This window comes from Scyliorhinus canicula, chromosome 4, assembly GCF_902713615.1.
Source record: "Scyliorhinus canicula chromosome 4, sScyCan1.1, whole genome shotgun sequence".
Classification (NCBI taxonomy): domain Eukaryota; kingdom Metazoa; phylum Chordata; class Chondrichthyes; order Carcharhiniformes; family Scyliorhinidae; genus Scyliorhinus; species Scyliorhinus canicula.
In genome coordinates, this window is record NC_052149.1 from 209,160,450 (window position 1) to 209,187,043 (window position 26,594).

Consider the following 26,594-nt stretch of genomic DNA (forward strand, 5'->3'; position numbering starts at 1 on the left):
TTGAATTATTTTGACACCAGAAAGTGGGGATTTTGTCAGCTAATTTGACATCCCAATGCTGGTACAGGAGGGAAAGAGAATTTAATTCAATCTTTTAACCTGACAACAGATTTAACTGTATATTGCTAAATCAGAACTGGTTCTGCTTTCTGATTAAATACTTCAATGGAATGTAATGTCAATCAATCATTATTTTTAAATATTGGTGAGAAACCAGCCTGAACTGTCTCATTAGAACTAATTGCAAATTGGCCAATAAATCAGCTATTGGACATCAGGTGATCTCAACTGACTGTATGTGAATGGGCCCAAGGAGTGACAATTGTTGAAGCGGTTGTATTAAGAAAAACACAATTCACAATGTGCTGCTTCATTCCATTAGGGCAGGAATAGAAAGAAAGAAATGTGTTTAGACATCTCAAAGTACCAATAGGATGAGGAATGTGTGGTGGTGTTGATGGATGAGGTGGCAGGACAAATAGCTTTTCCAGGGAACATTTGAAAGGAATGTTGAATAATTTTAATTCCTGCAGACATTTTCAAGTGTATAGAAATTAATTTTCAATTCCTGGAAAACCCAATTCATAGAATTAACTGAAGGTCATTTTGACCTTCATGACATGGGTAGTAATCAGGTTGCCCATTGTAGAACCTTTGAGATAGAAAGCAGGCAGGTTCTATAATGGAGGCAGTGGTGATCCCCTCCATCAGATTACCACCCAGGTGGTGAAGGTTAAAACGGCCTCCAAGATTTAGTTTGTATTTTGTTCATCGATACTGAATCAAAATGGGACATAAGGAAAACAACTGCAATGATTACCCTGCTTAGCCACATTACAGATGCATTAAAAAACATAAATACATTCCTTTGCAGATCAGTATATGTTACTACATAAATTGATCAGAGCAATATTCAAACTTACCACCAACTTGCCTGAGGTGGAACCAAACTATTTGCAACTATGGTGTCATATTTGCTTATGAGATGAGATTCCAGCCACTTATTCACACCATTGTTAAGTTAACATCACCTGACTTGCTCTTGCTTGAGCTCATCTGCTGCTAAAACCCTGCCTTTGTTACCTCTAGAGGTGACAATTCTAATGAACTTTAGCTGGCTTAACTAGTTCTACCATCCACAAACTTGAGGTCATGCAAAACTCTGTTGCCTTTGACCAAGTCCTAACTTACATTAAGTTCACCCATCTCCTCTGTGCTCGCTGACCTCTAGTTGCTCCTGGTTAAACAATACCTCAATATGAAAATTTTCATTCTTGTTTTCAAATATCTCCATGACCTCGTCCTTTCCTGTCTCTAACAAACCAGCCTTTCACCTGCCAAGAACTCTGTGCTCCTGAAATTCGGTATCTTGATCATCTTCGATTTTAGTTACTTCACTATTGGTAGCCATGTCTTCAGTTGTCAAGGCCCTAAACCTTTGAATTTCCTCGCTAAATCTCTCCATTTTTAGACCACGCATCTCTCCTTTAATGATGCTCCTTAAAATATACTCTTTAACCAATTGTTTGGTTACCCAGCTTAACATCTCTTTATGTGGTTAGATGTCAAATCTTGTTGATAATGCACCTTGGGCTCGTTATTATGTTAAGTTTGCAAATAAATGCAAATTGTTGTTGTCATCTTAATATAAAGGCCTATCTTGAGTCATCAAAACCATTGGCTTGTTTAGGGGTAACAATGGAGTGGGTTTATTGTATTCAGTCCCAGTAAAATGGGTATATTTAGCAGTTCTGTACTTCATACGAATTTCAGCTACCTTAAATTAGACCCCGGGTCTAAAGTACACATAGCCCCCTCCCTCCCCGATGACTACCCAATACAATAGTCTCTATAAAAATGTTCCATATTTGTTCAGGGATTATTTCAGTGATCGGTTAAAATGTTGGTGCACGTTTTCATCATGTTTTGGTGCTGATGAAGCATTGTCAAACTAATTATTGTTTCTAATATTTATGATCCCTAATTCTAACAGTGCTGTCTACTGGACAGGAAGCTGAAATGCCCCTTTTGCCACTATTCTCATCTCATACTTTGAAAAAAATAATCAAGTCCTCTCTCAAAATAATATATAAAGCAACTTTCCTTTTTAAAAAAAATCTTTAAACCATTATGATTGCAGATGTGTCCATGATATCATCGTCTTAATCAGTTATTTAGTACATTTGACCCACCGATGAATATAACAAATTAGCGATGTACAAACTGGAGTCATGTCTGCTTTAGGCAGTTTCTGACACAAAGAACAAATCTACCTGTTAAATTGTGAATAATATAGGAGGTAAATGTCACAGTTTAAAGAAGTTTGACTGCATTCAGTGTGACACTCCAGAAATGCAAAACAGGTAGATCTATCAACTACAAATTTTAGATATTTCAGTAGTAAATTCTTTTAGCTTTAGTTCAGAAATGAACTCATAAAAATGGAACATCTTGGTATTTATTATGAAGAATTTTAAACTTAATTAATTATATTGTGCTGTATTCCACTTTGAATGGAGAGTGTGCTTTCATATTTTTTATGAACTAGCATTTGCATCACTACAATTTGTGTTGCATTCAATGTATATGCAACTTACAAGTATGAATTAAAAAAAAAAATTTTTTTAACTACCATTTTTTCCAATTAAGGGGCAATTTAATGTGCCAATCCACCTACCCTGCACATATTTGTGTTGTGGGGCGAAACACATGCAAACAGGGGGAGAATGTGCAAACTCCACATGGACAGTGACCCAGAGCTGAGATCGAACCTGGTACCTCGGCGCCGTGAGGCAGCAATGCTAACCACTGCACCACCGTGCTGCCCTATTATGAGCATGAAATGTAGTTTCCCACACTGGTGTTACCATAGTACACATTTTTGCCTCATCAATACTTAACGTGCAATTTTAGCTGCTGGGTTTAATTTTAATTTATTTTCATTCTGCTGAATGCAAAAATCAGAATTGTGTTGTGTGCACAGCTCCTAAATTCAAGAAAAATACTGTCATATACTCAAGTCCATGGCTGTCTCAAAGTACCAAAATGTTTCATCTTAAATTTGTTTATGGCTCGCCTTATACACTTGAAAATCTGTAAGTAGCTATCTACACCCAATCCATTTTAATCCTGATAATTCCTAAGAAAAATACAAAGCATTCCTTATGTAAACAGTTATAAAGTATTGAGACCAAATCAAAATATTGCATGAATCTGCACTAAAAATGCATACCACTACCTGCACAACTATATATATTTACAGATTGTGTGAAACACATTACAATCAGAGAAATTGCATTAATGTGTTTCGAAGCTTCATCAAGACACATAACACCTGAATAGCTGGCTCCATGTGGATACAGGAAACATTGATGAGAATGAAAACTTAATGTGGCCAAGGTTCATCATTATTTAGTACTTATTTTACTTTGTCAGTTTTATAGATGTATAAAAGTTAGGAACTAACTTATGCTTCCCACACCTATTTCTAAAACTTCATGTGGCCAAGGCTCATCATTATATGGTGCATTGCTTTTACTTTGTCTGCTCTATTGGCATGTACTAGACTTACATTACTGGAAGATTATTAAAACCTCTAAATCAAGCACTTCAAGAAAAAAACTAGGCTTGGGGAAAGGGCAAGGGAGTGTGGACAGACTTGCTCTTGCAGAGCTGACAGAAGCTCAAAGTCCTGAATGGCCTCTTTCTGCATTGTGACCAAACTATGTTATCAGCGGAAGAGATTCACTCCACCACTGTGTCTATTAGGACCAACCCATTTGCCAAGAGATAAGGAGCTTGATTTTCAACCTGGGATTTGGAACCCAATGCCCAGATCATTTCTGGGTTCCGATCCTGTGCTGTATCTATGTTGCAGATGCAATGTCATCTTTCAATGCAGGGTCGGAGGCAAACTCAATACCCAAAAAGTGGCACCAAGCACTGCCAGGAGTCAGGAACTGACTCCGGAGTACAATCCTCAAAGGCAGATGGCAGCCATAACTCTGCAAAATGAAAGTGACAGGAAATCAGAAGGCCAGTGAAAAGGTATTGGACTTGCTTTGTGAAAATAACCCATATGTTCCAAATTATTTTGTTTTGCAGAAGCATTACTTAATGGCTCCCTATTTTGCACCAGACAGCTGTGCAGTAACATGGACAGGACTGCTTGGTTTTCCCAATCTATGCTTTGAAATTGATTTCGGGCCCTCCCAGCCTGTTAACAAGATCCTAAAGGAGCTTAATAAGCAGGTTATTGATTCACCTCCCATTCACTCCTCAGTGTGTTCTGCAGGCATGGGGATGTTGACATGTGCTTCGGGAGCACTATTTTCAAAACATGTCCAATCATGACCTCATCTTAACAGGTGATTGAAAATCAAGCCCAGAGTGAGTTTTCTGCATTATTTCATGTCCTTATTCAGAAATTGTTACCTTTATCATCAGTCTCAGCTAGATTCAAATTCGGTCATGAGGGAGAAAAGATACGCTCCCTCCTGCAACACAAATGTTCATTCTCAGTATCTGAGATATCTCTATTTACATAGATTACATCTAGATCTAGACTTAATTGCATGGCATACATCCTTCTGATTGGACAAAATATTTATAATTATAAAAGCTGTAAGTTCACTGGGTAATGTTCACTTGAGCACCATTTATCCTACTAATTTAAATTTCTGATACTGCTCTTAGATAATAACATTGTCCACATAAGACTTACTGTATTTACTGTCGAAGGTATGATATGGTCTGTAGCTAGAGCTTTCCATCACAAATCTAAAATCTACACGTTCTTTAAAAAAAAATCTATATTTAAGACACATATGAAACTGAAATGAAACTGTTCCCTCAACACCTATTCCATAATAACATTCTTGAAGGATGTATTAACTGCAAACAATTTGACTCATTTAATGTTCTCCTTTGCCCTAAAGATATTTTCCCATTGTCATAATTTCTTTTGCAATTATGCTTGCCATGTTACACAGAACTACTCAGGGGGAAAGGGAAATGGTGGTGATAGATGGATTAGAGACACCACCTGTTATTTAGGAAAACATACAAAAGGTGTGTTAATAAAACAATTAAAAATATAAATGCTTTGGCCCATTATAAATCCCTAAAACATGAGGTTGGTGTGGTATGAGGAACAATGAAGTAGGTGTAGGCCATTTGGCCCTTTGAGCCAGCTCCACCATTCAGTAAGATCATGTCTGATCTAGATGTGGTCTAAGCTCCACATTCCTGTTGCCCCTATAACCTTCGATTCCTTTGCTGAACAAAAATCTAACACTGCCTTAAATAAATTTGAAGACCCAGCCTCCAGTACATTTTAGGGAAGAGAATTCCACACATCAACAACCCTTTGGGAGAAAAAGATTCTCCACATCTCTGTCTACTATTTTTAAGTGATGTCCCCTAGTTTTAGTTTCTCCCACAAGAGGAAACCTAATTTGGGCATCAACCTTATCAAGTCCTCTCGGGATCTTGTATGATTCAATAAGATTACCTCTCATTCTTCTAAATTCTAATGGGTATCGATCTAACTTGTTCAATCTTTCCTCATAAGATAATTCCTTCATCCCAGGAATGAGTCCAGTGAACCTCCTCTGAACAGCTTCTAAAGAAATTAAGGAGACCAAAACTGAACACAGTACTCCAGATGTGGTCCCACCATTGATTGTCAAGGTTGATATCTACAGATCAAAATGTTTTCACCAAGTTGCATGAATAAATGTGTGGAATAGAGCTTTCCTCTGTACACCTGGCGTAAAACTTCCCTATTTTTATATTGAAATTCTTCTTGCAATAAACACCAACATTTGATTTTCCTTCCTAATTACTTGCTGTACCTGCATACTCACGTTTTGTGATTCATCGACCAGTGCACCTAGATCCCTCTTTACCACTGAGTTCTGCAATCATTTTTTTGTTCTTCCTACCAAAGTGAACCAAGTTCATATTTACTCATATTATACTCCATCTGTAATTTTTATGTCCATTCACAAAAGCATGTCTATATCCCTTTGCAGACGCTCTACCTCCTCTTGACAACTGACTTTCCTACCTATCTTGGTTTCATAGGCAAATTTAGCTACTATACATTCACTCCCTTCATCCAAGCAGTTGATATAGATTGTCAACAGTTGAGGACCCAGCACCGGTTCCTGTGGCACTCCACTAGATACAGTTTGCCAATCCGGAAAATATCCATTTATCTGATTCCTGTCAGCCAACCAATCCTTTATCCATGCTAATATGTTACCTGCTACACTGCTCTCACCTTGTGTAGTAATCTTTGATGTGGTACCTTATCAAATGCCTTTTGGAAATCCAAGTACGCCATAACTGCCGGTTCCCATTTATTCAAATGATTCTGAGAGGCACTGGACATGATTTTACTACTGGCTTTGTGACGCCGACTTTGGGGGCAAATAGAGTTCTTGAGTCATACTGCCAGCAGTGGGAGCAGCTCATCATTGGAAGATGCCTACTAATTTGCCTCCTATGGCCTCGCTGTTGAATTAAGGATGATGAGTAAGATGTAGATGCTGCTGGCTCAATCAGAGGCCTGGCAACCCTGAGTCTTTGGCAACCCCACTGAAAGAGGTGAGCGCTGCTGAGGCAGATCGGGGATCGACAGAGCACTTCAAGATTGAGGCTCCCTCATAGAGGTAAGTAAATCATTTAAAATCGAAGAGCCAAATCGGAGGTTCCTCCAGGTGGCTCATTGGTGCAGGCTCCCCAGCCCATGGTCCCGTTTGGGCCATGAAGCCTCCAGCTCCAATGGCCTTCTGGACAGAGGGAGGGAAGTCATCTCCATGAAGCTGCTGGCTTCCCTGTGGGGAGAGGCCTGGGAAAAGTGCCCATAATAGGAACTTTGATTATTTAAATTGGCTGCCTACCTCTATTTGGCAACAAGCTGATCTACATCCACTCCCTCCATGGGTAGCCTCCCTGACGGTGGAACTACATTGGGAGGCCATAAAAGTGCATCTTTCCTTTATCTCCCTATTTCTGGACCATAAAGAGTCCTTAATGTTTCTTTCATTGATCATCAGGATAGAACAAAGAACAAAGAAAAGTACAGCACAGGAACAGGCCCTTCGGCTCCCCCAAGCCCATGCCGACCATGCTGCCCGTCTAAACTAAACTCTTCTACACTTCCTGGGTCCGTATCCCTCTATTCCTGTCCTATTCATGTATTTGTCAAGATGCCCCTTAAATGTCACTATCGTCCCTGCTTCCACCACCTCCTCTGGCAGCGAGTTCCTGGCACCCACTACCCTCTTTGTAAAAAACTTGCCTCGTACATCTCCTCTAAACCTTGCCCCTCGCACCTTAAACTTATGCCCCCTAGTAATTGACCTCTCTACCCTGGGGAAAAGCCTCTGACTATCCACTCTGTCTATGCCCCTCATAATTTTGTAGACCTCTATCAGGTCGCCCCTCAACCTCTGTCGTTCCAGCGAGAACAATCCGAGTTTATTCAACCGCTCCTCATAGCTAATGCCCTCCATACCAGGCAACATCCTGGTAAATCTCTTCTGCACCCTCTCTAAAGCCTCCACATCCTTCTGGTAGTGTGGCGACCAGAATTGAATTCTATACTCCAAGTGTGGCCTAACTAAGGTTCTATACAGCTGCAACATGACTTGCCAATTCTTATACTCAATGCCCCGACCAATGAAGTCAAGCATGCCGTATGCCTTCTTGACTACCTTCTCCACCTGCGTTGCCCCTTTTAGTGGTGACCTGTGGACCTGTACACCTAGATCTCTCTGACATTCAATACTCTTGAGGGTTCTACCATTCACTGTATATTCCCTTCCTGCATTAGACCCTCCAAAATGCATTACCTCACATTTGTCCAGATTAAACTCCATCTGCCATCTCTCCAAACAATCTAAATCCTGCTGTATCCTCTGACAGTCCTCATCGCTATCCGCAATTCCGCCTACCTTTGTGTAGTCTGCAAACTTACTAATCAGATCAGTTACATTTTCCTCCAAATCATTTATATATACGACGAACAGCAAAGGTCCCAGCACTGATCCCTGCAGAACACCACTAGTCACAGCCCTCCAATTAGAAAAGCATCCTTCCATTGCTACTCTCTGCCTTCTGTGACCTAGCCAGTTCTGTATCCACCTTGCCAGCTCACCCCTGATCCCGTGTGACTTCACCTTTAGTACCAGTCCACCATGAGGCACCTTGTCAAAGGCCTGACTGAAGGATAGATACTTACAGATCAAAACATTTTACCAAGTCGCATGAGTAAATGTGTGAAACAGTATTTTCTGCCTTTTTTCCTGGCTCCTAATTATGAAGGGTGTAAGCACTTGTTTTTTATTTTAGCACAGGGCTAAATCGCTGGCTTTGAAAGCAGACCAAGCAGGCCAGCAGCATGGTTCGATTCCCGTACCAGCCTCCCCGAACATGCGCCGGAATGTGGCGACTAGGAGCTTTTCACAGTAACTTCATTGAAGCCTACTCGTGACAATAAGCAATTTTCATTTCATTTCATTTCATTTCATTTATTGAGCAAAGGCTGGAACAGCTAAAGGCTATTGTGATGGTCCTTCCGGTTTATTCCCCCTTCCTTTTATTTTGCCGTTATCATTTTTGATCCATGGGTGATTAACGGACATGTATCTTTAAAGTCAAGCAGCAGAGAGAATGAGGAATTCAGAAGTTACAGGATGAACACTCTGCTAGTGTCTGCTTGTTTGAATAAGAGTTCATATTTATCAGCAGCAGAGAGAGAGATGGGCTGGGATTCGTTTGATTGTTTGACTGGGGGCCAATGAATTGTCCCAAAAGGCTGAACTCTGCCCGGTGCCATGTGGTCATTGGATCTTATCCTAGTGGAATGGTTCACAGAGACCTGGAGGTTTCAGTTTGACTCCTGGACACAGAAAGACAAGGATCTTCTTTTTCTCCATCTCCAGAAATGCTGTGAATGCTGTATTCCTGAAACTGTAAAGAACCTGGATGAATCAATCTACAGGAAAACCATTACAGGCTGTAATAAAAAAACAGGACTCTCTCTCCCTCTCCAGCAAGGCTGAGTTCTGCATTGCGCAAACTACAGAGGCCTGGATGAATCTACAGTAAACATCTCAAACTGAAAGCAACGTTTATACAGGAGTAAGATGCTGGAAACACCCATCTGAAACTAAGACTCTTTTTCTCTTTTACTTCTTTTTTACACCCCCTTTCTTTCCCTCTGCTTTTGTCTGTATTGTGTGTGTGCGTGTTGGGGATGAGGGCAAGTTAAAGTGGGGAATTAGGTAATAGTTAGCCAGTTGTATTTGCTGCATGTTTCATTATATTTCTTTTTATAAATAAACAGTAATTGTATTTAAGCTTACAAACCCAGTGACTGTAATTATTGGCCAGTCAAGGGCCAAAGCCTTCAGGTATTTTCCTAAGAATCATTGGTTAGTTCACTTGTGTTGTGACTCCAGGTCCACTGGGGCCGGAATTGACTGCGCACTAGCCCAGGATGTCATAACACTATCACAATGAGGATACAGCAAATATTCAATCAGCTAGTAAAAGATTGCAGCATTTAAAATTTATCAGTCAGACAGAATTTTTGGAGCTTTGAAATTTACTATTATTTTTTTAGTGCACATGGGGGATGAGTGGGATCAGCTCATAACCCTATTCATGGGCAATGGAGAAAAATAATTCCATGTTCTTTTAAATGTGTTAATGTCATAATTTCCACAAATGCAAGGTGCGTGATCTTTAACATGATTGTTACTGTCACTTGAAAGACTGTAACGTATATGCAAATACCAGGGAGCCATGGGGTTTGGATTTGATGTAATTTTACAAGATCTGTAGCAAGAAAATTGCAACTTTAGTTCTAAAATTATTTTGCACGTCTTAAACATTGGGTGATGGTGACTTCAATTGGAATGGTTATATTCTTCTATTTATGTTAATAACAGCTCTTAATCACCCTGAATGTCTTGTGGCTTCCTAGCCTTTAGAATTAAGACTGTTTTCACAAACTTCAACTGTGTCTTGAAGATGCTTAAAATGATCATAAAATATTAAAATTCCTACTTAATCATCAACTGAAAACCCAGAGAAGGGATTTTTGTACTTAACTTAAGCATTATAACTAAATAATGTCATCAAGTGATCCATTCTATTTCAAATCTTTTAAACTAATATAGGTTTCAAATGATATCAGTGTAGACTGGTCCGCTGCATAAATTTAAAGCAAGATAAAAGGTGACATCCAGAATTTAAGCGTGAGACATGGAACTTCAAACACAGAAAAAATAATTTCAATTAACATAAATTACACAATGAAGAATACAAATAGAGCCAGCCATTAAGGAGTTAAGGTGCATGCAAAATTTGTCCTGAACAATCTCAGTTTCAAAACGATGGTTCCACCTTGTTGCAAAACAAATAATGTGTGGAAAGATGCTGTCTGTGCACATTCTTCAGCTTAATTCACATAATACAGCCAGTAGATCACATTGAAGAATCCAAAAACAAGGGGAAATATCATCCGTGACCATTTATCAATGGAATTCACATCAGTCAAATCAGGGATGTTAATTTTCAGCTGGGAAGCACGCCTCCGTAACCTACTCTTCTTTTGGGCAACGTGTCTTTCCAAGGCATTCCTTCCAAAGTTGTGCCTGGACAATCCTGCCTTTCTGTACTGAATGCCGGAGCTGTCATATGGCATCATGGTGCTTCTGGGATCAACGATACCCATTGTGATCTCAGCAGCACTCATTTCATTCTTTATCTCAAGTGTGCTCAGGAGGATGTTTTCATGTGGATCCATCTAAAAATGAAAAAAAATGACAACTCTGAGATAAGGAAACAGCCTTGTTATAAATTTTTCAAATAAAATCTTGAAATTGCACAATGTTTTTGAATCAGATGAAGATTTATCACTATAGCTTTAATTAGGCTCCAAACATTAATATTTTAAGAACTCTCGCATGATATTTTAAGAAATCTCACATGATGTGACTTAAGGGTATTCTGGGACCTGAACCAGTTGCATCATATTTTAATGTCCTGCCAGACAGCTGAATTGACTGCCAAGAAGTTGGGTATCACCTGTTAAGCAATGAAAGCATTCTGTAAAAAGTGCTGAAAGCACCAGCCTCCCACCTAGGCATGGCAGGAGCTCTTTAGTTTCAGTGCTCAAAGCCTCTGCAGCCTGTCAATGTCACCAAAGAATCATTCCAGCTGTAAACTAACCCAGTTGACTCGGAGTTGTTGATGGCTCAGAAAATAGTTGCTCTAGCTGCTAAAGCCTGAATGGTTGGTTAAATCAGCAATTAATTATCTATCTGCATGGTACTATTGAACAGAACAGCTCCAAGGGAGTTCCCTACTTTCCTGCAAATCTTCCTGGGAAAACACATGGATGGGATGATTTTGGAATCATGACCCAATTTCATATTTAGGAGTTTTAACTTCCTGCAGGCACTAAAACCCACCTCCTCTTGCCCATCAAAACTCTCCAACAAATCGTTTTACTTGTAATACAACTGGCAAGATGCACTCTGCAAATGACAGAGAGTGAGAATATAGATAAACTCAGAGAGAAAAGCAGATGCAGAACAAAAGAGCAAAAGGGAGAAAAGGATAAGCAGAGATGGGCAAATCAGCCCGTGATTTCTTTGTGTTTATTTAGCTGGAGGCCATTAGTAGCAGCAGAATATGTAATCAGAACCTGCACCAAATGGCCTAGCATATTCCACGCCCCACCATCATCAACCCAAGGGGTCAATGCTGGTTTACATGCATGTTAAACAGCAGAAGCAGCATGCAAAGACAGGACAAAGTGAATCAAATTAAAGCTCTGCAGACCTACCAGATTCAGCTATGAACAGTGGTTGGCAATTAAATAACTAACCAGAGGGCGTGGCTTCACAAACACCCCTAACCAGAAGGGGACTTCACCAACGCCCATATCCTCAATGAAAATGAAATGAAATGAAAATCGCTTATTGTCACGAGTAGGCTTCAATGAAGTTACTGTGAAAAGCCCCTAGTCACCACATTCCGATGCCTGTTCCAGGAGGCTGATACGGGAATTGAACCGTGCTGCTGGCCTGCTTTAAAAGCCAGCGATTTAGCCCAGTGTGCTAAACCAGCCCTCAATGAAGAGGGAGCCCAGCCTACCAGATCAAAAGACAAGGCTGAAATATTTGAAACCATCTTCAGTCAGAAGTGCTGAGCAGATGATGCGTCTTGGCCTCCTCAGGAGGTTCCCAGCATCAGCCAGCCAATCTTCAGCCAATTTGATTTACTCACATGCTTAAGAAAAGGCTGAAGTCATTGACTAGGGAAAAGGCAATGTGCCCTGACAACATGCTAGCTGTAGTAGAAAAGGCCTACACTCCAGAACTAACTGCATTCATAGATAAGCTATTCCAATAGAACTACAACACTGGCAACTACCTGACAATGCAAAAAATCGCCCAAGTGTGTACTGCCTACAGAAATTAGGACAAATTCAATCTGACCAATTACTGCCCCATCAGGCTACTCTTTATCATCAGCAAAGTGAGGGAGGTTGCCATTGACAGTGCTATCAAGTGGCACTTACCGGGCAATAACCTGGCACAAAATTTTCCTCTGCCCGGCGGGGTGGGGGGGTCCCGGTGTAGCGGAGTGGCGCCAACCACTCCGGCGCGGGCCTCCCCAAAGGTGCGGAATTATCCGCACCTTTAGGGGCTAGGCCCGCGCCGGAGTGGCTCCCGCTCCGCCGACTGGCGGCAAAACTGGCGCCAACGGCCTTTGGCACTATGCCGATCAGCGTCGGGGCTGGACGAAAGGCCTTCGCCGGTCGGCGCGAGTCCGTGAATGCGCCGGAGCGTCAGCGGTCGCTGACATCACCACCGGCGCATTTGCGGCGGAGGGGTTCTCTTCCGCCTCCGCCATAGTGGAGGCCGTGGCGGCGGCGGAAGAAAAAGAGTGCCCCCACGGCACTGGCCTGCCCGCCGATCGGTGGGCCCCGATCGCAGGCCAGGCCAATGTGGGAGCAGCCCCAGGGTCCGATCGGCCCGCGCCCCGCCCCAGGGCCCCGCTCGTGCTGCCAATCCCGCCAGCACAAAGGTGGTTTAAACCACGTCGGCGGGAGAGGCCTGACAGCGGCGGGGCTTCGGCCCATCGCGGGCCGGAGAATCGCCGCGGGGGGCACGCCGGTCGGCGGGGCCCGATTCCCGCTCCCGCCGATTCCCAGGTCCGGAGAATTCCGGCCACGGCGGGGGTGGGATTTACGCCGGCCCCCGGCGATTCCCCAACCCTGCGGTGGGTCGGAGAATTCCGACCCTGGTCACTGATGCAAATTTGGTCCTAACGTGAATAAGAGAGATGAACTCGACAGGTGGGGTGAGAGTGATTGCCTTTGACAACTAGACAGCATTTGATTGAGTTTGGAATTAAGAAGCTCCCTAGCAAAATTGAAGCCTGTGGGAATCGGTGGGGAGAAAATCTGCACTTGGGATCATATTTAGCACAGAGGAAGATAGTTGTGGTTTTTGGAGGTCAAATATCTCAGCCCCAGGAAATTTCTGGAGGAGTTCCTCAGGGTAGTGTCTTCGGATCAACCATTCTCAGCTGCTTCACCAATTTAAAAAAAATTTTAGAATAATCAATTCATTTTTTCCAATTAAGGGGTAATTTGGCGTGGCCAATCTACCTACCCTGCAAATCTTTGGGTTGTGGAGGCGAAACCCACGCAAACACAGGGAGAATGTGCAAACTCCACACGGACAGTGACCCTAAGCCGGGATCGAACCTGGAACCTCGGTGCCATGAGGCATCAGGGCTAACCCACTACGCCACCATGCTGCCCCTGCTGCTTCATCAATGATGTTTCCTGTAATATAGGTCAGAGGTGGAAACCTTTGCTGAAGATTGTAGTGTTCGGTATGACTGACAGTTTCTCAGATACTGCAGTGAGACCTGGACAACTTTCAAGTTTGGGCTGATAAGCGGGAAGTAACATTTACGCTACACTGGTGCCAGGCAATGACCTTGTCTAACAAGACAGAACCTAACCATCTCTCCTTGACACTACCAAACACTATTGAGATGGTCTGACATCTAAGGATTTTGTTTCAAACTAATAGATGGCAAAGGAATGCTTGGCCATGAAATTATTTTATTCACACTCTTTGGCAAAAGTTCAATCCTGAATGACTACAGGCAGGTAGAACAGAATTAACATTATTATACAAATTTCCTAATTTCTTCCTTGTAACAGCTGGGAAATATTGCTGAGCCACCTACTGATAATAGTAAGCATTCCAGCTAATGGCATCAATCAAAAGGCCTCTGAAATGCTTCAACGTAAAACCCTCTTTTGAAAAAACTACCTTGGCTTCTGCTCTTATCTTCTCATTGTTGGCTTTTGCTGCTTTCTCTGCAATCTTCTTTTGACGCTGTGGCCCTCTTCCAAAAAATATGTAGTTAACCAGGGCATATTCCAGGAGGGCCAAAAAGACAAACACAAAGCAGCACATCAAGTACATATCAATAGCTTTAACATAGGGGATCTTTGGAAGGGTCTCCCGCAGATGGGTGTTGATTGTGGTCATCGTAAGTACCGTAGTAATGCCTGTAAAGGATTATGTAATTATCTTGAATGTATGGTCATCAACATTTATTCACTAACATTTTTATATTAGATATTACCATTTATAATGCTAGAAAACGAATAATAAAATAATTTAAGCTACCTTAGAAAACTATAAACAACAGTTGTTTTCAAGGACTGTATAGAAAGAGTTTACCCCACATTCTAACTTTTCCAATAGTTTTAGTATGTCAGTCAAAAACTAATCACTGTATCAGTAGGTAGTCGAAAAAAAATTTTTAAAAATAATTTTTATTGTAAGTTTTTTACAAAATATATAACAAACAGCAACAAACAACAATAAAACAACATAATAAGCATAACACCCCCAAAACCGTAGCAACGCATATATCGAGCCCCCAAACCTGGTAAATAACAAAAGAACTTGAAAATAAATTAAATTAAATAAACATACTCAACAACACCCCCACCCTTTTTCTCCCCCTCCCCCCCGGGTTGCTGCTGCTGACCTAGTTCCCTATCGCTGAGCCAGAAAGTCGAGGAAAGGCTGCCACCGCCTAAAGAACCCTTGTACCAATCCTCTCAAGGCAAATTTGACCTTCTCCAGCTTAATAAAACCCGCCATGTCATTGATCCAGGTCTCCACGCTTGGGGATCTCGCATCCTTCCACTGTAGCAAGATCCTCCGCCGGGCTACTAGGGACGCAAAGGCCAAAACACCGGCCTCTCTCGCCTCCTGCACTCCCGGCTCCACCGCAACCCCAAAAATCGCGAGTCCCCAGCTTGGCTTGACCCTGGATCCTACCACCCTCGACACCGTCCTCGCCACCCCCTTCCAGAACTCCTCCAGTGCCGGGCATGCCCAGAACATATTGGCATGGTTCGCTGGACTCCCCGAACACCTGACACACCTGTCTTTGCCCCCAAAGAACCTACTCATCCTAGTCACGGACATATGGGCCCGGTGCAGCACCTTGAATTGGATGAGGCTAAGCCGCGCACATGAGGATGAAGAGTTAACCCTCTCCAGGGCATCTGCCCATGTCCCATCCTCGATCTGCTCCCCCAGCTCCCCCTCCCACTTAGCCTTTAGCTCCTCTACTGACGCCTCCTCCACCTCCTGCATTACCTTGTAGATATCAGATACCTTCCCATCCCCGACCCAGACCCCCGAAAGCACCCTGTCCCTCGCCCCCCTCGCGGGCAGCAAAGGGAATCCCTCCACCTGCCGCCTAGCAAACGCCTTTACCTGCAGGTACCTGAACATATTCCCCGAGGGGAGCTCAAATTTCTCCTCCAACTCTCCCAGGCTCGCAAACCTCCCGTCCATGAACAGGTCCCTTTGCTTTCTGATGCCCGCTCTGTGCCACCCCAGGAACCCCCCATCAATGTTCCCCGGGACGAACCGATGGTTCCCCCTTAGCGGAGCCTCCATCGAGCCTCCCACTTGAAATGAAATGAAATGAAAATCGCTTATTGTCACGAGTAGGCTTCAATTAAGTTACTGTGAAAAGCCCCTAGTCGCCAAGTCCGGCGTCTGTCCGGGGAGGCTAGTACGGGAATCGAACCGTGCTGCTGGCCTGTTTGGTCTGCTTTAAAAGCCAGCGATTTAGCCCAGTGAGCTAAACCAGCCCTATGTCACCTCCACTGCCCCACATCTTGAGGGTAGCCGCCACCACCGGACTCGTGGTATACCTCGTAGGAGGGAGCGGCAACGGCGCCGTTACCAGGGCCCCCAGGCTTGTGCCTCCACAGGACACCACCTCCAACCTTTTCCATGCTGCCCCCTCCCCCTCCATTACCCACTTGCGCACCATCGACACATTGGCCGCCCAATAATACCCCGAGAGGTTGGGTAACGACAGCCCCCCACCATCTCTGCCCCGCTCCAAGAAGACCCTCTTCACCCTTGGGATCCCATGCGCCCAAACAAAGCTCATGATGCTGCTAGTCACCCTCCTAAAAAAGGCCCTAGGGATAAAGATGGGCAGGCACTGCAAAAGGAACAAGGACCTCGGGAGCACCGTCATTTTGACGGACTGCACTCTACCCGCCAGCGATACCGGCACCATGTCCCACCTTTTAAATTCCTCCTCCATCTGCTCCACAAGCCTGGTAAAATTAAGCTTGTGGAGAGTCCACCAATTCCTGGCCACCTGCACCCCCAGGTATCTAAAACTCTTCACTTCCCTCTTAAACGGGAGCCTACCAATTCCCTGCTCCTGATCACCCGGGTGCACTACAAACACCTCGCTCTTACCCAGATTCAGCTTATAGCCCGAGAAGCCCCCAAACTCAGCCAACAGTTCCGTCACCCCCGGCATTGCCCCCACTGGGTCCGCCACATACAGCAGCAGGTCGTCCGCATACAGCGATACCCGATGTTCCTCCCCACCCCGCACCAGACCCCTCCACCTCCCCGACTCCCTCAACGCCATAGCGAGAGGTTCAATTGCCAGTGCAAAAAGCAAGGGGGCACCCCTGCCTGGTCCCACTGTAGAGCCTGAAGTACTCTGACCTCCTTCCATTAGTAGCTACACTCGCCATCAGGGCCTCGTAAAGCAACCTCACCCATTTGATGAACCCCTCCCCAAATCCAAACCTCTTAGCACCTCCCACAGGTACCCCCACTCAAATCTATCAAAGGCCTTCTCTGCATCTAGTGCCACCACTATCTCCGCCTCCCCCTCCACCGCCGGCATCATAATAACATTTAACAACCTCCGCACATTCGTGTTAAGCTATCTTCCCTTGACAAATCCTGTCTGATCCTCATGTATCACCCCTGGCACATAGTCCTCTATCCTGGTGGCCAGGATCTTCGCCAGCAACTTAGCATCCACATTGAGGAGCGAGATTGGCCTGTATGATCCACACTGCAGGGGGTCCTTATCCTGCTTCAGGATCAAAGAAATCAGCGCCCGTGACATCGTCGGGGGCAAACCCCCCCCCCCCCCCCCCCCCAACCCCCCCTCCCATGCCTCATTGAAGGCCCGCACCAACAGGGGGCCCACCAGGTCCGCATACTTTTTATTAAATTCCACCGGGAACCCATCCGGCCCCGGCGCCTTCCCTGACTGCATTTGACCAATCCCCCTGACTAGCTCCTCCAACTCAATCAGCACCCCCAGCCCCTCCACCAGCTCCTCTTGCACCTTTGGGAAACGTAGCCTGTTCATAAAGCTCCCCCCGACCCCTCCGCCATCGGTGGCTCCAAGCGATACAGTTCCTCGTAAAAGTCCCTAACGACCCCGTTCACCTCTGCCCCCTTCCACACCACATTCCCACCCTTATCCATCACTCCACCAATTTCCCTAGCCGCATCCCGCCTGCAGAGCTGATGCGCCAGCATCCTGCTCGCCTTCTCCCCATACTCATAAACCGCGCCTTGCGCCTTCCTCCACTGTGTCTCCGCCTTTCTGTTGGTCAGCAAGTCGAACTTGGCCTGCAAACTACGCCGTTCCCCCAACAATCCCTCCTCCGGGGCCTCCGCGTACCTCCTATCCACATCTAGGAGCTCCCCCACCAGTCTCTCCCTCTCCCTCTTCTCCCTCTTTTCCCTATGGGCCCGGATGGAAATCAGCTCGCCCCGGATCACTGCCTTCAGAGCCTCCCAAACCATCCCCACCCAGACGTCCCCCGTATCGTTGGCCTCAAGGTACCCCTCAATACTTCCCCGGACCCTCCTACACACCTCCTCATCAGCCAGCAACCCCACGTCCAGACGCCACAGCGGGCGCTGGTCCCGCACCTCCCCCATCTCCAGATCGACCCAGTGCGGAGCATGGTCTGAAATTGCTATGGCCGAATACTCGGCATCCTCCACCCTCGGGATAAATCCCCTGCTCAGAATGCAAAAATCTATTCGGGAGTAAACCCTATGCACATGGGAGAAAAAGGAATACTCCCGCGCCCTCGGCCTCCCAAACCTCCAGGGATCCACCCCTCCCATCTGGTCCATAAACCCCCTCAGCACCTTGGCCGCTGCCAGCCTCCTACCCGTCCATGAACTGGACCGGTCTAGTGGGGGATCCAGCACCGTGTTAAAGTCTCCCCCCATGATCAGGCCCCCCGCCTCCAGGTCCGGAATGCGGCCCAACATACGCCTCATAAAGCCAGCGTCATCCCAATTCGGGGCATACACGTTTACCAGCACCACCTTCTCTCCCTGCAGCCTACCCTTCACCAGAACAAACCTGCCCTCCTTGTCCGCCACCACCTCAGACGCCTCGAACGCCACCCTCTTCCCCACCAGAATCGCCACCCCCAGTTCTTCGCATCTAATCCTGAATGGAAAGCCTGCCCCACCCACCCCTTCCTCAGACGAACCTGGTCGGCCACCTTCAGGTGGGTCTCCTGGAGCATAGCCACGTCTACCTTCAGCCCCTTCAAATGAGAAAATACCCTAGCCCGCTTAACCGGCCCATTCAGCCCCCTCACGTTCCAGCCGGATCAGAGGGCACCCCGCCCCCCTCCCCGGCCGACTAGCCATAGCTCATCGACTGCTCGCCCCAGGCCAGCACACCCCGCCCGACCCATGACGATAGCGCCTCTCCCCTACCCCCCGGCCCACACCAGCTCCTTCCTGGCCATTCCAGCAGCAACCCGGTATCCCCCCCCCCCCCAGGCTAGGACCCCTCCTAGCCGCGACGCCCCCTCCATCGTACTTCCGTGAGTCAGCTGACTTCTGCTGACCCCGGCAACTCCCGCCAAAACCCGACCCCTCCCGACATGGGGTCATCCCCCCTCCTGCCACTCCTCCTTGGCACCGCTCCAGCGCGGGAAAAAAACAGTTGAGGCCACGCCCCCACCGCCAGCTCCACCCCTCCTGCCCCGCAGCGCGGGAAACCAGAGGAAAGCCTGCGCTTTCACACTGCCCCACCCCACCCTTCTGACGCAGTTCCCAAATTCCACCTCCACCCTATCCCCCAGCCCCGTACAGAAGAAAGAGAAAAACAAACCCCCAACATCCCCCACATGACACAAAACCATACCCAACAGAACCACCCGGAAACAGAGCAAGAACCAGCATAGAAAAAACATATCAAAATTACAAAAACAGCAACAGCAAAAACAGCAACAACCGTAGTACACAAGACCCCGCAGCCCCCAAACCCTAGTTCGAGTCCAGCTTATCTGCCTGCACAAAGGCCCATGCCTCCTCCGGGGACTCAAAGTAGTAATGCTGGTCCTTATATGTTACCCACAGACGCACAGGCTGCAGCATTCCAAATTTAACCTGCTTGTTATGCAGCACCGCCTTCGTCTGGTTAAACCCGGCCCGCCGCTTAGCCACCTCTGCACTCCAGTCCTGGTAGATTCGCACTACCGAGTTCTCCCATTTGCTGCTCCTCTCCTTCTTAGCCCAGCGCAGCACACACTCCCGGTCACTGAACCGATGGAACCGCACCAGCACCGCCCGCGGGGGTTCATTCGCCTTGGGCCTCCTGGCCAGCACTCTGTGGGCTCCCTCAAGCTCCAGGGGCAGATGGAAGGACCCCGCCCCCACCAACGAATTCAGCATCGTGGCCACATAGGACGGTAGATCCGACCCCTCCAGCCCCTCCGCAAGGCCCAGGATCCTCAAATTCTTCCGCCTCGTGCAAAAGTCCAGCTCCTGCAAGCGGTCTTGCCACTTTTTGTGGAGTGCCTCATGCATCTCCACCTTCCCCATGAGGACCACGGCCTCCTCCTCCCGATCAGCGGCCTGCTGCTGCAACTCCTGAATGGCTGCCTCCTGGGCTGTCTGGATCTCAAGCAGCTTGCTGGTAGTCGCCTCAGGGAGTCCAGCAACTCAGCCTTCAGCTCCGCAAAACAGCGCAGAAGAGCAGCTTGCTGCTCCTGCGCCCACTGCCACCAATTATCGGGTGCTCCGCCGGCCGCCATTTTGTCCTCCTTCCCCCGCTTTTTCTGGGGAGCTGCTGCAGCCTTTTTCTATGCCCCACTCCGGGTGCGCACCATAAATTCCGGGGAATGTTCCTCCAAGCACCTTCCCCCACCGGGAATCGTCGAAACAGCGCCGTTTGGGGCCCTAAAACAAGCCCGAAAGTCCTTTGATAGCGGGAGCTGCCGAACGTGCGGCTTAGATCCGCATCACCGCAACCGGAAGTCTAGGTAGTCTAACATGATGGGCGAACAATTGTGTTGTAACAATTCTGTTCTGCGATAGATCATGAATGGGATTTTCCGGCCGGTCCCTCCTGTGGGATCTCCCGATGATGCCAATGCCCTGCTGTGGGTTCCCTGGTGGTGGAGGATGTGAACAATGGGAAACCCCATTCCTGGCAGCGGGTCCGGAGATCCCGTCGATGTCCCGCTGCCACCAAAAAAAAAATGTCGGGGGGGGGGGGGGGGGGGGGGGGGGTGGAAACTCTCTCCCCACGTTTTAGTGCCTAAATAGAAATTAACTAATAACAATTTATCATAGAATCCGAGAATCATAGAATTTACAGTGCAGAAGGAGACCATTTGGCCCATCGAGTCTGCACCAGCCCTTACAAAGAGCAACCCATTCAAGCCCACTTATATACCCTATCCCCGCAACCCAGCAACCCCCACCTAGCCTTTTTGGACACTAAGAGCAATTTAGCAAGGCCAATCCACCTAACCTGCACATCTTTGGACTGTGGGAGGAAGCCGGAGCTCCCGGAGGAAACCCATGCAGACACGTGGAGGATGTGCAGACTCCGCACAGACAGTGACCCAGCCGCGAATTGAACCTGGGACCCTGGAGCTGTGAAGCAATTGTGCTAACCACTATGCTACCGTGCTGTAATGAACTCTGCATGATCGTCTGTTCTTGCACTGAGTAGGTAATACCCAAAAATGTCATGATAGGAATTCATGCCAGCTGAGTACTTCTCAAGATGCTAAACTTGAGTACGGTAATTGACCTGGGAGGCGATTGATTATCTTCTCTAATTGGAGTAGCTCCAAAGTTTTCGTGCGGAATTCTCCGCTCCCGGGAAAAATCTGGAGGGCCATCGTGAACTCGGCCGTGTTTCACGACGGCCTCGGAGGCCGCTCCTTGCCCCCTATTCTCCCCTCCCGGCGGGGCTAGGAGCGGCGGTCCGTAACTCTCGGCCGCGGGGGCGTTGCGCCAAGAATGACGCGGCCGGCACGCCTAATGATGTCAGCCGCGCATGCGCAGGTTGCCCTGCTCCAACCCGCGCATGCACGGCTGACATCATGACGCTGATGGCACGAACCCTCTTGCGGGGCGGCGGAGGGGAAATAGTGCGTCCGATTTGGACGCCGGCCCGACGATCGGTGGGCACCGATCGCGGGCCTGTCCCCTCCCGAGCACAGTCGTGGTGCTCTTTCCTTGCTAGGCCACCTACAAGCCCCAAACGGGCTTCTCACTTCCGTTTCACGACGACAGCGACCAGGTGTGTTTGCCGCCGTCGTGAAACGGCCACGAATGGCAGGCCGCTCGGCCCATCCGAGTCGGAGCATCGCCGTTCGCCGTGAAAAACGGCGAGCGGCGATTCTTCCGAGCCCGGGGGGGGGGAAGAATCGCGGGGGGCGCCAGGGGGGCGCAAAATTTGTCGGGGGGCCCTCCCGCGATTCTCCCACCCGGCGTGGGGAGCGGAGAATCGCGCCCTTCATTCTGCTGGATTAGTCCTGGACAAGCCATTATTTTTCTTGTCTATCTCAAGTAGTACAAGACTAACTAGAGCCACTGATATGTTGAAAAGATTAAGGGGGGGGATTTTCCATGCCCTCCATGGTGTGTTTCTCGAAGGCAGGAGACTGCCCTCCATTGGCCGCTAACGGGATCGTCTTGTCCCACCACTGCCAATGGGATTTCCCATTAAATATACCTTCCCACCCATTGGTAAACCCGCGGGGATCAGACGATTCCGCTGATGGGATTGGCCGAAAATCTCCCCTAAACTGGGTAACTTGTCAGAGTATCCTGAAGTATGATTATCAAGTATGGAAGTACTGCATAGCATTTAGGCAGCAGAAATTTTGCATTTTCTGACCATGTTCTTGAATAACATTTAATAGTGTTCTTGAATAACATTTAATGATCAAAAATAACACAAGTGGTTGAGGGCAGGATTTTTCGGCCTTTCCCACTGCTGTGATATTTTGATCTTGCATAATTAGAGATTTTAATTATTGCTATTCAAAATTATTTCCTGAGCGAAATATACTGTACAGAGGAACAAAAGAAACTGTAGGTTGTACAAGGAATAAATAACAGTAAGTATGCTAACCTGCAGATACTTAAAATGTCATACCTAAAGCAACACGTGCAGCAGATGCATCATAATTAATCCAGAAAGACACCCATGAGAGGATGGTGATCAAGATGGAAGGCATGTATGTTTGCAGAATGAAGTAACCAATATTTCTTTTAAGCTTGAAACTGAGGGAAAGCCTGGGGTAAGAACCTGGAAGGAAATTTTATACAAATATGTTAAATTCTGCAGTGAACTGAATATTAAGTCTGTGATAAATAAGTGCACAGCATTTGATTCCTGACAAGCAAAAAAAACTCTACATGTTTCCAGCTCTTTGGTACTCATAACTTCCCAAATTATAAATCACATTATTCATCAGGTATTTCTACAAATGATGAATACCTGAGTGCACGGTTCCCATCAAAATTTCAACTGCATGCAGTCTGTTTTAATTGTTTATAGCAGGAACATTGATTGAGTGATATTTCACCAGTTAATATTCTTATTGGGTAAGGTGATAAACCATTAGACTGAAACTCCAACATTTCATAGCCAACATCTCAGGCTAGAATTTACAGCTGCCACAGCATCACTCCATGTTATGCAATGTATGTTTTCATGTTTAATGACTTTATCTTTTGTTGAAAAAAGGGCATAGGAATATGCCCAGCAACTACATGCCAACCAGTTTAACCTTAGTAGTGGGAAAGTTTTCAGAAAATATAATCCGAGACAAAATTATCAGTCACTTGACAAATGTTGGTGAATTAAAGAAAGCCAGCACAGATTTGTGAAAAACAAATCTTGAGCTTTTTGAAGAGTTAATGCAGAGGGATGATGAGGGTAATGCGTTTGATGTGACATACATGGATTTCCAAAAAGCATAATATAAAATGCCACATAGCAGACTTGTCAGCAAAGTTAAAGCACATGGAATAAAAGAGACAATGGCAACATGGAAATGAAGTTGGTTGAAAGACAGGAAACCGAGAGTAGCAGTTTATCGAAATGGAGGACTGAACTCTATGGTTCAGAACTAGGACGATTGCTTTTGTTGACTTATTAACAGCCTAGACTCACTTCCAGTTGCGGCTATGCAGAGCTAAGTTGCACGTGCGGCAGCTCCCGCTAGAAACAGACTTTTGGGCTCTTTTTAGGGCCCCCAACGTTACTTTTTCGACGAGTCCCAGTGTGGGAAGGGGACAGCAATATTCCCCCAGCATTGTGTGGATTGTACCAGAGTGGAGCGGTGAAAAAAGTGGAATTGGAGCAGAGAAAGGTACGAGGGAGGAAGACCAAGATGGCGGCGGGTGGAGACCACGCAGCGTGGGCACAGTGGTCACAGGAGCAGCAGGAGTTTCTCCAGCGCTGCTTCACGGAGCTGAATGCAGAGCTGCTGGAGCCGATGAAGGTGTCAATTGACAAGCTGCTTGAGACCCAGACGGCCCAATGGGCGGCGATCCGAGAGGTCCGGCAAAAGGTCTCGGAGAATGAGGACGAGATCTTGGGCCTGGCGGTGAAGGAGGAGGCGCATGAGGCGTTCTATAAGAAATGGCAGGCGAAGTTCGAGGACATGGAGAACCGGTCGAGAAGAAAGAATCTGCGGATTCTGGGTCTCCCGGAGTGGCTGGAAGGATCGGCTGTGGGTGCCTACGTGGTCACCATGTTGAACACGCTGATGGGCATGGGGGCCTTCCAGGGGCCCCTGGAGCTGGAGGGGGCCCATCGAGTGCTGGCGAGGAGGCCCAAGCCCAGCAAGCCGCCGCGGGCGGTGCTGGTGCGGTTCCACCGGTTCGCGGACAGAGAATATGTGTTAAGGTGGGCCAAGAAAGAGCGGAGCAGCAGGTGGCAGAATGCTGAGGTCCGGGTTTATCAGGACTGGAGTGCGGATGTGGCTAAGAAGCGGGCCGGGTACAATCGGGCTAAGGCGGTGCTGCACCGGAGAGGGGTGAAGTTCGGCATGTTGCAGCCGGCGCGACTGTGGGTCACCTACAGGGACCGTCACCATTATTTTGAGACGCCGGAGGAGACGTGGATCTTTATTCAGGCCGAAAAGCTGGACATGGATTGAGGGCCAGGGACGAGGGGACGCTGAGAGGGGATGGTTGGGACTGTTGTGTTGTGATTTGGGGGGATTTTGTGGTTAGTTTGGACAATGTTTCTTCTCTGTCTGTCGGGTGGGTTCATGGGGGGGGGGGGGGTGCAGGTAAAAGCCTATGGGCGTCGGTGGTCGGTGGCTGGAAATGGGGATGGGGCCCCGTGGGGTGGGGGGAGGCCCAAGCCGGGGGAATTGGGACTGGGCCAGGAAAGGGAGCTATGCCAGAGGGGGCGGGGTCGGGTGGGTGTAAAGCGCGGGCTTTATCCCGCGCTAAGGGTGGAAAGGTGTGGGGCCGGTGCTGGAAAGCGCGGGCTTTTTCCCGCACTGAGAGTGGATGGGGGTGGGTTCGGCGGGTTGGGGAGAGCCCGTTGATGGACAGGAGGGGGGAGGGGAGATTCCCACACTGGGGGGGCCGATGGAGTGGCGGGAGTGGTCGGGGTCAGCAGGAGTCGGCTGACTCATGGGAGTGCAATGGGGGGAGCAATGCAGCTAGGGGGAGACCTAGCTGGGGGGGGGGGGGGGGGGGGGGGGGGGGGTTGCTGCTGGAATGGCCAAGGGGGAGCTGGAGTCTGTAAAGGAGGTCGGGGCGGGGATCTGCCGCTGGGGGGAAACGAGAAGTGCAGGGGGCGCGGCACGTGGCTGGCCTAGAAAGGGTTATGGCTAGTCGGCGGAGGGGGGTGGGGGGGGGGGGGGGTGGCAGATCAGGTAAGGCTGAGAAAGGGGTGGGTAGAGCAGGTATTCCATTCGGGGCTGGATGCAAAAAATCGGGGGGTAGCGATTTTGGTGGGGAAGCAGGTGTCGTTTGAGGCGTTGAGCATCGTGGCAGATAATGGAGGTAGGTATGTGATGGTGAGTGGTAAGCTGCAGGGGGTGCGGGTGTTCTTGGTAAATGTATACGTCCCGAATTGGGACGATGCGGGGTTCATGCAGCGCATGTTGGGCCGGATCTCGGACTTGGAGACAGGGGGCTTGATAATGGGGGGGACTTCAACACGGTGCTGGATCCGGCATTGGATCGCTCAAGGTCTAGGACGGGCAGGAGGCCGGCGGCGGCCAAGGTGCTGAGGGGGTTTATAAACCAGATGGGAGGAGTGGATCCGTGGAGGTTTGCGAGGCTGGGGGCCAGGGAATTCTCATTCTTCTCCATGTCCATAAGGCCTACTCTCGGATTGACTTTTTTGTAATGAGTTGGACGCTGATTCCAAGGGTGGAGGACACGGAGTATTCAGCGATAGCCGTCTCTGACCATGCCCCGCATTGGGTGGACCTCGAGCTGGGGGAGGAGAGGGCCAAGCGCTCGCTGTGGCGCTTGGAGGTGTGGTTGTTGGCGGACGAGGAGGTGAGCGGGCGGGTCCGGGGGTGTTTAGAGAGATACCTGGAGGCCAATGATAACGGGGAAGTGCAGGTAGGGGTGGTCTGGAAGGCGCTGAAGGCAGTGGTCAGGGGAGAGCTGATCTCCATCAGGGCCCGCGAAGAGGGGAAGGAAAGGAAAGAGAGGGAGAGGCTAGTGGGGGAGATGGTAAGGGTGGATAGGAGGTACTCAGAGGCCCCTGAGGAGGGAATACTTAAGGAGCGGCGCAGCCTCCAGGCCGAGTTTGACCTGTTGACCACCAGGAAGGCGGAGGTGCAGTGGAGGAAGGCGCAAGGGGCGGTGTACGAATACGGAGAGAAGGCTAGCCGGATGCTGGCACACCAGCTTCGG

At 47.8% G+C, this 26,594-nt stretch overlaps 1 protein-coding gene across 1 annotated transcript in view; it reads right to left on the minus strand.

Annotated features, from left to right (window-relative positions):
- Positions 1–8,109: 8,109 nt before the first annotated feature.
- Positions 8,110–26,594, minus strand: part of gabrb2a (gamma-aminobutyric acid type A receptor subunit beta2a) — a 414,196-nt gene continuing 395,711 nt past the window's right edge. Inside the window, exons 7-9 of the mRNA XM_038795983.1 lie at positions 22,852–23,004; positions 14,382–14,623; positions 8,110–10,825 (exon numbers count right to left, since the gene is read on the minus strand). Of these exons, the coding sequence (XP_038651911.1) occupies positions 10,478–10,825; positions 14,382–14,623; positions 22,852–23,004 (743 nt within the window). The 3' untranslated portion in view covers positions 8,110–10,477. The remainder of the gene's footprint in view (positions 10,826–14,381; positions 14,624–22,851; positions 23,005–26,594) is intronic.